This window comes from Dromiciops gliroides, chromosome 2, assembly GCF_019393635.1.
Source record: "Dromiciops gliroides isolate mDroGli1 chromosome 2, mDroGli1.pri, whole genome shotgun sequence".
NCBI lineage: Eukaryota > Metazoa > Chordata > Mammalia > Microbiotheria > Microbiotheriidae > Dromiciops > Dromiciops gliroides.
The window spans coordinates 477939376-477951930 of record NC_057862.1 but is presented as its reverse complement, the minus strand read 5'-3'; the positions used below and the strand labels follow the sequence as shown (position 1 = coordinate 477951930).

At 35.8% G+C, this 12555-nt stretch overlaps 1 protein-coding gene across 6 annotated transcripts in view; it reads right to left on the bottom strand.

Moving 5' to 3' along the window:
• Window positions 1-12555, bottom strand: part of SPAST (spastin) — an 87886-nt gene that overhangs the window by 23488 nt on the left and 51843 nt on the right. For all 6 annotated transcript variants that reach the window (XM_043987635.1, XM_043987633.1, XM_043987632.1 and 3 more), the window contains 5 exons: window positions 12158-12345; window positions 11226-11359; window positions 10843-10936; window positions 3523-3597; window positions 949-1020 (listed from right to left, as the gene is read on the bottom strand). In XM_043987635.1, coding sequence (XP_043843570.1) covers window positions 949-1020; window positions 3523-3597; window positions 10843-10936; window positions 11226-11359; window positions 12158-12345 — 563 coding nt within the window. The remainder of the gene's footprint in view (window positions 1-948; window positions 1021-3522; window positions 3598-10842; window positions 10937-11225; window positions 11360-12157; window positions 12346-12555) is intronic.

Below are 12555 nucleotides of genomic sequence, written 5' to 3'. Positions count from 1 at the left end.
TTGTTAACATGTCTGCTGTGTAACATTAGACACTGCTATCCTTAAAGCTCTTGCCGTTGAATATACTAATATCAAATGAAACTCTTTTTGGAATGAAAATTATAAAGCAAATGGATAAAGGACACAAAATTGGTGTATATATAAATAACAGAAGGTAAATACAGGAGGGGTTTAGGAAAGTTCTATATAAAACCAGAATATTGGAGTGGGAAGGGGTAGTCTCAGAGAATTCAGGTGCTCCCTTTCTAGTAATTAATATTAGCTACTACTACTTTAGGATAAGAACAAAACCTTTATTCGGGAATTTAAGGTTGTTTGCTACCTGGCTACCACCTAGCTCTCCAGTCTTACTTTACCTTATTCATCTTTGTGGAAGTTCTATTTCAATGAAACCGGCCTAGCAACCATTCCCTTTCCATGACATTCTTTCTGTTGCCTCCTCTATCTTTGCATAAACAGGTCCATCTCCTCATTCCTGCCTCACAGAATCTTTAGTTTGCTTCAAAGCATAGCTCAGGTACCTCTTATGTGAAATATTTCCTGTTCTCCTACCTCTAGTACTTAATGTTCTTTCCCTCTTGATACTTTTTATACATTTTATTTCATATTTATATAGTATATATTTACTTTGTACATGTATTCTCTCAGAAGAAATGTAAGCTCTTTGTGGGCAAGGACTGTTTCAGATTGTACTTTGTATACTTGATGCTTACACTTTATAATAATTGTTGAATTGACTATTTAGAGGTAAAACGATTATGTTCCACAAAAGGGAAATATTAAGAAGAGAGTGACAAACACAAATAAACTACTTTCAAGTCTATAGCTTGTTATATCTTTAAAGTAAGTATAAACTGCCAAGAAAACATTCTTATTTATACTACCATTATTTGTATTTAATATTAAAATTTACATTTAAGTTAGTAAATATTGAAAGTAGTTACTCACATATTTCGAGGTTAAACTTGCAGCACTTATATTAAAGAAAGTTGCATTGGACTCTGCAGCTACTGCTTTGGCCTTTAAAAAACCATAAAAAAGCAGGTATAACACCACATAAACATATATTAAAATAAGGACTTAAAGTATCACGATATCTCATTTAAATAGGACCTAATTTGGGATAAGAAAGATTTTCTAAAAACTAAAGACGTGACTATTAATATTATAACACAATTATGATGTTTTTCTGTTATGTGAGAGGGGAAGTTTCCTCAGTCCTTTTCTCAAAAGGAAAAGAAGAGGATTCTGGCTTTTCTCCTTTCTATTATGGGAATGGCAGCTTGCAACAAAGGGAGTTGAGTTGCCAGCAAAAAACAGTGCTGTTCTCTGTTTATTCTCTCTTTTTGGCAAAGATATTGCAGGAAAGCAGAAACACCTGGAAACATGACAGGAAAAAAGTCTTAGCACCTTTGACAACCAGGATTTTGTATAACTTGAACAAAATCTATATACTTCTTGCTCATTATTTTTTAGTCTGCTAAAGTAGCTAAAAACTAAAAAAGTATTCAACACAGTCAGATATATACACTGTAGATATTGTTACTTGGTCCAGATGTGATTTCACTGGTGTGGAAACTTACAACTTGTCTCCACAGATGAGACTGGCCATGCAATTTATAGGCTTATAGAGTTTCCTGGAGTCACTGAAAAATTAAGTGACTTCCCAATGGTCCACACTTGTATGCTTTAGAGGCATAACTTTAATCCAGGAATTCCTAACACCAAGGCCAGTCTTCTAGCCACTCTGACATGTTGCTTATTGTATCCTTTTATATAAAGCCTTAAAATAATAATTATTCCACTACTCCTTTCAGCTGTCCAAAACCACGCTGAGCAGATTACATTAGCCTTTATGTAAATTTGTTTGTGGGGTCTTTAGTAGAAATGATGGGAAGCAGAAAAAGCACACATCAAAAAGGAATTAAGGGAGGGGCAGCTAGATGGCACAGTGGATAAAGCACCGGCCCTGGATTCAGGAGTACCTGAGTTCAAATCCGGCCTCAGACACTTTACACTTACTAGCTGTGTGACCCTGGGCAAGTCACTTAACCCCCATTGCCCCACAAAAACAAAAACAACAAAAAAAAGGAATTAAGGGGGGCAGCTAGGTGGCGCAGTGGATAAAGCACCAGCCCTGGATTCAGGAGTACCTGAGTTCAAATCCAACCTCAGACATTTTACACTTACTAGCTGTGTGACCCTGGGCAAGTCACTTAACCCTCATTGCCTCGACAAAAAAAAAAAAAGGAATTAGGGTTCAGCACTCCTGCAATCTGGAAAATCCATGTAAAATTATTTGGTTCTCCCTTTGTACCAGAGAAGAGGTCTGATTTTTTAATTTTCCTTTTATGGAGTATTTACAGTACCTTACTGTAAAATTTGGGTTAAGTATTTGGTCATAAGTTCTATGTCACCTGTTGGCCTTCAGATTCCACAAAACACCCCCAAAATTACCATTTAATCTTTTTTTGTGAATGTTGAGGGCTGTTAAGGGCTCCCCAGAAACTGCCCTTTTGAGTGGCCATATTTTCCAGAAACACTGACTCCAGAGCATGCAGGAGGGCCCTGAATGTGTCATGGACAAAGCCTCACCAGCTGACATAATTTGTTGTTTGCACCCCAAGCTGGACTCCCTGTGTGTCTTTGGGAGGCATGACGGGTACTAGCCAGTCTGTGCCAAGCTGGGGTCCTTTACAAATAAGCAGACCTGCCTATCTTCATAGTCTGGTGGTTCTCAAGGTAAAAGAATGTGGCTTTTGCCATTGCCTTGTTCCTCCCCTTTGGGAGGGATTACTGCACCTTTCCCCTCCCATGCCATGCTATGCCCCTTCCTGTTTTCTCCTCCTCCTTTTGTTGTACTGTCATAAATAGGCAAACTTCTATAAGGACTGTGATCCCTTTGGGTTCCACATACATATTCATTTCTCTTGTAATAAACCTAGTTTTCATGTAAGTCTTGTAACACTGTGATTGCCTGTTGACATACTTAACTGCATAACACTGCAACCTCAATGGGGAAAGTCAAGATATGAAAGGGATAACTGTATTCAATTACAATTAAGGAAAGCTTATCAAATACTACACAGGATGCAACTATTAAGAAAAATATTTGCTATTAATTCCCCAACTCATTTATACAGTTCTCTAAGGAATACAAAAACTTTCTTCATCAGCAAAATCAGGATATTTGCATTATGGATCTCATAAGGTTATTATCAGCTAGTTTAGGCACAGAACAGTTAAGTTACTTACCAATGATCATACCACTAAAAGTCAAAGGAGGGACAGGAATGTAGGTCTAATTCATAGTCTAGTCCTTTTCCCATTATACCACAAAGCCTCTGCAGCATTAACATTACTTTGTAGGTATCTATTTCAACTTTTCTAAAGTTTCTTGATAGTCATAAATCTTTTAAAAAGAAATTTCAGAGAAGCTATCAAGGAAAGAAAATTATTTCTACAACATATTTTGATTTTTCTCAAATATAGAAGATTCAAACACATAAGAGCATTTCTTACCAGCATAGTTTTTCCATTTCCAGGTGGGCCAAATAGCAACAATCCCCTAGCTGGAGCTCTGAGCCCTGTGAATAACTTTTAAAAACACAAGAACATATTTTAGTTTAAAACTTTGTTCTACAGGTAGAAGAAAACCACTAATCTGGGGAAATAGTTATTAAAATAGAAAAGATAACTTTACAAAACAAGGACAAACATTTCCTAATTATTTTCATTCAGACACAGGACAGAAAACAACAGAATTCGAAACCCAGGGAGATGTTAGCACAAAGAATAAGACACTTTTAATTAGAAAGCACAATAGGTTTCATTGTTTCTTTATTGAAGAAGAATGAACTAGGCTAATGTAAAGCAAAAATTTTAAGTACAGACACAGATATATACAAGTAAAAGAGAACTAGGAGATACAGACTCATGTGAGAATATCATTGACTAGAATTTTGAACTTATTTGCAAGTCAACTGTACAAATCCATTCACGCCTCTATCTTCTTCACTCCCTTCCTCCTTTCTAAGCACTACCCATCCCAAACCCTACTTCCTTCAGGGAGACATTTAGCCCACAACAATCTTTTCCTGCTTCAAAACTGCAATAGCATTAAAAAGTTAGAACCATTCATTTGAAATCTAAGGCCATAGTGCATTATGGCATTTACTTCTATTATTAATACATTTAATTATTAATTTTACCTCTCATAATGCTATTTAAGTTTTTATAATAATGTATTTATATAATATTTTAAGTTGCTTATATTCTGAATTAGACTATAATTTCCTTGACAGCTACACACTATGGGACATACAAATGAGTAAGAGATTCCCTATCTTCAAGGAGCTTACCAAGTGATAGAAAGAAAAACAAATAATTAAGGTAGAAAATGGTTACTGCCATAAGATATGTATATATAAGAAGGTATGGAGGATAAATAAACGGAACATTGGACTTGGAATCAGAAGACCCGAATTTGAATTCTGGCTTAAATATTTATTAGCTGTGAGACCTAGGGCAAGTCACTTAACTTCTCTAAAACTCAGTTTCCTCATCTGTAAAATGAAAATAATAAGAACACCAACCTTACAGGATTATTTTGAGGACACAACAGCAAAAACAGCTAACATTTATATCATACCTACTATGTGTCAGGCACTGTGCTAAGTGCTTTTACAAATTATCTTATTTGATCCTCGTGAGAACCCTAGGAGGTAAATTGATAATACATGAGGTAACATATGTAAAGTCCTGTGCAACTTGTGAAGTCCTATATAGATCTTAGCTATAATTAATTGTAATCACTTATATAGGAAGCCTTTCTAAGGGCTGAAAGAATATAGAAAAGCTTCAGAGAGGAGATAGTCTTTAATATAAGGCTTAACACAAGTGTATAAACAAGCAGAGATGGCAGAAGGAAAAGCTTTCCAGGTATACGGAACAGAATGAGTGAAAGGCAGAGGTGGTGAAGTTAAAAATGTTTTAGGGATGAGCTGTTTGGTTGGTTGTAGTTTTGATTGACTGTATGTGTGTGTAGCTACATTCAATTCAACAAACATATACTAAGTACCTGCCACCTAAAAAGCACCAACAAGGAGCTAGGAAAGAAGGACAAAAATTAAATGGTCCCTGCTCTCAGAGGTAGAATGCTGCAGATGGGAAATATCAAATAAGCTAGTTTGAGTCAACTACAGAGTACACAAGGGGGACTAACATGAAATAAATTTGTAAAGAAAGTTTGGCTCTTCCTCTTCATCATCTTCCTGTCTCTTGAAGCCATGAAGGTCGAGCTGTGCAGCTTCAGCGGGTACAAGATCTACCTGGGTCACGGGAGGCACTACATCCGCACAAACAGGAAGGTATTACAATTTTTGAATGCAAAATATGAGTCTACATTCCTTTCAAAGAGGAACCCTCGGCAGATCAATTGGACTGTCCTCTATAGAAGAAAGCACAAGAAGGGACAGTCAGAAGAGATTCAAAAGAAAAGAACCTGCTGGGCAGTTAAATTCCAGAGTGCCATCACTGGGGCTTCTCTTGATGATATAATGGCCAAGAGGAACCAGAAACCTCAAGTTCAAAGGCCCAAAGAGAATAAGACATCAGGGCTGCCAAGGAAGCAAAAAAGGCTAAGCAAGCAACTAAGAAAACAGCTCCATCTGCTGCTAATGCTCCTATAAAGGCAGCACCTAAACAAAAAAATTGAAAGTTTCTGCACCACGAGTTGGTGGAATGTTAATTGTCTACTAAATTGGACTAAGTAAAATAAAATTTAATGAAACACCAAAAAAAAAAAAAAAAGGAAAGAAAGTTTGAGACAAGATTATGAAAATCTTTAAATGCCAAAGAGCTTGCACTTTATCCTAAGGATGGTAAGTCACTCAAGTTTCTTGAGTGGGAGGGTGGCATGGTCACTTGTACTGTAGGAAGAGGATTCTGACAGTTATATGGAGGATGGACTAGAGAATGGAGAGGCCAGAAACAGGAATATAATTTATGATCATTTAGGAAATTAACAGTTTAGTCAAGAGACAATGTAGGCATAAACACGGATACTTGGTCATGTGTGGGGATGCATGCAAAAGAGGTTATGGAGATAGAATCAAGAAGACCTGGAAAGCAACTGGATATGAGATATGGAATGATGTTGGTTTCTTCAATAGATAAAAAGACATTAGGAAGAGAACTGGTTTAAGGGGAAGGTTATTAAGTTCTACTTTAGTCAAGTTAAATATCTGTGGAATACATGGGGAGATGTCCAGCCCCCAAAAAGAACAAAGGAAAAAGATAAGGTCTATCTAAGTTGTCAATCGCTGCATAAGAAACGATTAAAGAAACTACTTCTATCAATTTAGAAACAAATAATGTCTGAGTATCACCCATTACTTTTAAATTGATTTTACTACTTAAATAGTCTGTTACTCTATAATTCTAGAATTGTGTGAACATATTCCTGATAATACAAATTATTTATTATTTTATTACAACTTGGTTTGCATTGTTACTTCTCTGGGAATATGCCTTGTGCTAAGTCACAAAACAGTCTTTTTTTTACTATGTGTAGTAGTAACATCTTTTATTTTTTTTAATTAATAAAGTATTTTTTCCCTGTTACATGTAAAAATAGTTCTCAACTTTTGTTTATACAAGCTTTCCAATTTCAGATTTTTCTCCCTCCCTCCCTCCCTCCCTCCCTCCCCTCTCCCCTAGACAGCAGGTAATCTGATATAGGTTATATATCTATATCTATCTATACACACACACACACACACACACACACACACACACACACACACACAACATATTTATGCATTAGTCAAGTAACATCTTTTATTTAAGGGAATGAGTTGGGAGTTATCTCCAAGGATAACTGTACCACTGTGAGTTTACCAATGTGAGAAATTATTATTAATAATTGATATCTTGGGGAGACTCAGAGCTTCCCCCTTCTTTCAAAGCCTCAACTTTTAAAAGTTCAGTTTCTCCTTTATAAGATGGCACTGAATCTCTTCATCTTGGTCAAAGCCATCTCAAGCTTTCAAGGAATGTAGGGTGGGGAAGCTCATTGTGTTCTACTCAAGATTGAGGGGAGACAGATCTTTTCTCTAAATAGGAAGGCCTCTCCATTGAGAGAGGGGGTCACTCAGCCCACCCATTGAAAAGGGTATACATTCTTTGAATTGGTAGCCCAAAGCTGGGGGTGATCTGGTATAACTCTTCATTTTAATATAGTCTACTTCTAATTACATTAACCAATTGGACCTGATTGCTGTTTGATGAACCACTTCCTATTTCAAGGGCATATAAACTGTGAGCCCCATGACCATGATTGCCTTTGGTCTGAGAGAGATGGCCAAATGACCATTATTTTGTTAAAAACCTGCTGGCTTTATTAATAAAATTATTACATTTCCCAGAAACTATGCCTCTCAAATTTTTAATCATTACACCAAGAAAGTATGGAGAGGGGCAGCTAGATGGCGCAGTGGATAAAGCAGCAGCCCTGGATTCAGGAGGACCTGAGTTCAAAATCTGACCTCAGACACTTGACACTTACTAGCTCTGTGACCCTGGGCAACCCTCGTTACCCCACCAAAAAAAAAAAAAAGAAGATAGAGCATTGTATAGCTTTGGGGTACACTTAAGCTCAGGAGACAGGTCATGGATAATGGTGCTAGAAAGGAAAGGAAGAGTCAGGTAGGAAGAGAAATGAGATATAACAGTGTTGTAAAGACCAAAGGATAAGTTAGAGTTCAGAAGGAAAGGGTTGTCTGAAGTACCACAAGCTACAGAAAGGTAAGAAAGATGAGTACTGCAAAAAAGACTATTCCAGTATTTGGAATAATACTTAAAAAGGTAAAGTATGCCCAAATAATATCAGGTCTTGAATCATGAAGTTTAGGCTTTACTTAAGTTCTTGGGCAAGAGAATAACACACTGAAAACTTTATGAAGATTAATCTATATAGATATAGATATAGATATATAACCTATATCAGATTACCTGCTGCCTAGGGGAGGGGGGAGGGAGGGGAGAGGGAGAAAAATCTGAAATTGGAAAGCTTGTATAAACAAAAGTTGAGAACCATCTTTACGTGTAACGGGAAAAAAAATAAAATACTGTATTAATTAAAAAAAAAAAGATTAATCTAGCAGGACCACACCAAATAAATGGGGGGGAGAAGAGATGAAAGGCAAAATGACCAGACAGACTACAGCAGTATGAGCAAGAGGTGGCCACTTCTAGCTAATTTCCCTGCCTAGGTACTACATGACCTTTCAATCTGCCATGAAGAAATATAAATCCTCCCAATTAGAACATGAGCTCCTTGAAAGCAAGAAGCACATAAATTTTCTTTTTGTATTCCCAGAATTTATCATAGCCTTTGGCATACGGTAAGTGGTTAATCAATGCTTTTCCATTCCATTCCACTCTTCCCAAGCCCATTTATATTTTTAACAGAAGATTCATGAAGATGAAATCCCTCAGTCAAAAAATGAAACTGTAGTGGTAGGACTTCACATACCATGGAAAAGTCAGTAGTAACATTAGAGGAGAACCACCAACAAAACCATTGAAATCATACTACATAGGAAACTATTGATAGCTAATTACAATTTTACAGTTTACACTTTCTCACAACAGTACAAATATTACAGTTTCCATTTTACAGATGAAGAAATTAAAAGTGAAAGAAAGGCTTAGCAACACTGCTTGGGATCAGAGAACTAGTAGTGTCCCACGTAGATATCCAATTCCAGTCCCAGCACCCTTTCCCATAAACCTTGTGTCTGCCATGCCAACGTCTACAGCCAAATGCTAGACAAGACATTCTCTGGAAATGTTTGAAGAAAGTTGTTTGGAAAGAGGGCATTTAAGATGGTGGGAAATACCATGGAGTCCTGGATACCCTCATGTTCTTTTGAACATTCACTAGAAATCTCTTCACAGGGAAGATTAAAACATCACCTCTATCGGGGCAGCTAGATGGCGCAGTGGATAGAGCACCAGCCCTGGAATCAAGGAGTACCTGAGTTCAAATCCGGCCTCAGACACTTAACACTTACTAGCTGTGTGACCCTGGGGAAGTCACTTAACCCCAATTGCCTCACTTAAAAAAAAAATCGCCTATCAATCCAGAAACAAATGATGTCTGAGTATTATCCATATTTAAAAAATCAATCAGACTGCTTATGCCTGTTCTATTACCCCCTTAATTCTACAACAAGGTAAACAGAACTGTCACAACACTGGCATGTTCTTTTATTCCAACTTGGTTAGCTCATGGTTACTGCTCTGGGAAGGTTACAAAATAGTTTAATTCTGCTCTTTCCATCAGTTATTGTTCCTGAAAATCTGAATAATGACAGAATCATTTTTCTCCGTGATGCCATTAATTTCAGAAATGTTTCCCACCAAAAAAAAAAAAAGATAAAAGATAAAAACTTCAGCAAGTATTTTAAAACCACATTTAATGAATATGCAACACTTCAGCGAATACTGTCTTGGTCTTCCTGCAATTGATTCTCTCATATAACTGCTGACAAAAGTTGGTCAAATTGATAATCTGTGTGGTCTGGCTATAATTTAAGGCAGGATCATATGATCTATAGCCAGAAGATATATAGAGGTCCTCTCATTTAAATTGCTCATTTTATATACAGATGAGGAAACTGAGGACAGAGATTAATATGACTTGCCCAAGACCACAAAAGTACTGACAGAGAGAGAAGGAATTTGAACTTAGGTCCTCTAATTCAAAACATAGGATTCTTTCCATTGTCTTTCAAAGAAGTAAGATCTCGGGGCAGCTAGGTGGCGCAGTGGATAGAGCACCAGCCCTGGAGTCAGGAGGACCTCAGTTCAAATCTGGCCTCAGACACTTAACACTTACTAGCTGTGTGACCCTGGGCAAGTCACTTAACCCCAATTGCCTCACAAAAAACAAAAACAAAAAGTAAGATCGCTTTCTCCATAAGAAGTATAGAAAGATAATAGACAAGATAATACACAAAGGAAATAGACATAAATAGACATAATTTGAACTCTACATAAAAAGAATAACTATACCCTTGACCAGTCCTATCAAGTTTTCTCAAAAAAGTATGAAGACTTAACAAGAAAGGCTTCCCAAGGTCCTTTTATTTGAAAAGAATAATGTTTATATTTTTGTTTTTAAAAGCTTGAAATAATCTTTAAAAAATTTTTTGGTAGCACTCATGAAATAGAAACAAATATATAAAGTCTTACTTTAACAAGTATTCAAATCCAAAACAAAACTAAGCATGTATATATGCAAGGAATAGCCCCAGTCAGTAAACTCTTCATTTCCACAAAGCAATTAAGAATTACATTGGGAATTTAGATGTCTCCCTGCCATTCACTGTTCCTCTCTTCACTTTGGTGAATTCAGTGATTTTGGAGAGTAATTCCTAAGCATTACTGAAGTCAGATTTCAAAGAAGTTCCCTCTTGGTTTTCTAATTCCAGTTACTTTGATTTACTTTATCAAAACACTAATTGTTTAGGAACATTCTATTATTTTTCCTCCAAAGTCCTTTGTAGCACAGAATCTATGATCCTATAATTATATGACAATTTTTTAAATGACTGAAAACAGCAAATATTGTTTCCTCTCCTATATACCTAGTCATCATATTGAACTAATACATAGTATTGTGATTTCCATTCCATTGTCTGTACCATTTTCCCCATGTTTTCATTACCTCTATTGTCATAATAGTGCATAACATGAATATAAGTGGCATTTGCTTACTGTCTCTACAGATGCAACATATATAATGCTATAGGAAAATGTCAATGATTTCCTTACCTCAGGTCTAAGGGACGGAAGGATAACAATTTCTTGTAATGCTTGCTTTGCTAACTCTTGACCAGCTATATCATCAAATTTGACTGCTGTTCCACTGACAAAGAAAAAGAATATTAATTCAATCCCATGATGGGAATCTATTCACAGTTATATCTAAATTTAAGTCAAATAATTAATAGTCAATTAAGCATTTAGTAACTTTCATGGTTAATTTAAATATTTAACTATTGTGTGAATCATCTTTATTAAGTGAAAGCTATCAAGAAAATTAAAAATCTAAGAAGTATGTAAACAGTGAACTTTTATTCACTCAGAATGCACATTGGTCACAGAACAAGAATTTTAAACTGATGAATGGAACAAAATTCAATAATATCACTTACTTGTCAACAATTTCATTCATAATAAGATTAGCAAGATTACTGTCCACATTCCTAAAATTCTTCAAGTCTTTCTTTTTTCGAGCAGCAGTCATAGGGGTTGAAGGCTTATTTATCCTATTAGTTTTGGGGGTTCCCTTAAAAAATAAGGTTTTTGATAGTGAAAAAAACCACAATCTAACATTTGTACTCTCTACTAACAAGTTATCTTTAAGGTTTCAGACAGTTAAAAATTTTATGAAATAAAAATTAAGCACATGCTCAGTTAGAAAGTAATTTATTTTTGTCCACTGCATTGGCTGAGGAACATTTCAAAATCAGATCCTCTATCTCAGAGATGCATAGCTTTTCATCTAAGTATTTCAAATCTGAAATTTACCTTAATTTAATCCCAGCAGAATTTAGCTAAACACATTTTCACTATGAAAACATTTATCATAAGGCAAGTCTGGGGTAGACTTTGTCCAAAAGAACTTAATTGCTAAATATTAAAAATAACCTTTTGAAATCATCATTTCACATATAAAGTAGTCTCACAGGCTAGATCAGATCTAAAAGAAACACTGCACCAAGTCTCTAAAGTGCTAAAGTTCCTAAATAGTTTTCTTTCTTTCTTTTTTTAAAAATAGTTTTCAATACTGGAAAATGAGGTGGGTGTGTGTGTGTGTGTGTGTGTGTGTGTGTGTGTGTGAAAAATGAGGTTTTCAAATGAAAATGGAATGTTATGCAAGTAAATGCAATATATGAAGACAAAACAATAGTAAATTCCCAACTGCACTTAAAGTGAAATCCATTTTCAGAAACACAGCTTGGAACTTTTTAGGAACACAACTATGCAGTTAAGGAAAGCACCTGTGCACAACAAAATGAAGCACAACCATTCCTAAGTTTTCACTTTGGGTAATACAGAAAGTTAGGTTCCAGTTTTATAGTACCTTATGAGATGTAGCTGCAGGAACAGTTCCCTGTCGAGCTGAAGATAGTATGGATAGCCCACTACAACTGGGTGCTCTGTGGTGACCTGAAAGACCTGTGGATGTAGTTTTTGCAACTGTTTTTGACCGAGGAAGTGAATTGCTAGTGTGTATTAATGGGTCCTTTCTTTTGGGAACAGCTCCACTTTCTAAAAGAAAAAAAGTGAAAACATTTTATAACAGGCAATTCTATAATAGGTTGCAATTATTTTTGCATTTGTATTATTTCAACACATTTACTAGTCACTCTAATATTAAAAATAAAACTAAAATCACAAAAAATATTTTCTCTAATCAAAATATGATCAAAGATGCTCCCTCCCCATCTAAGAAAAAAAGTGATTAAGATAACTGTTTTA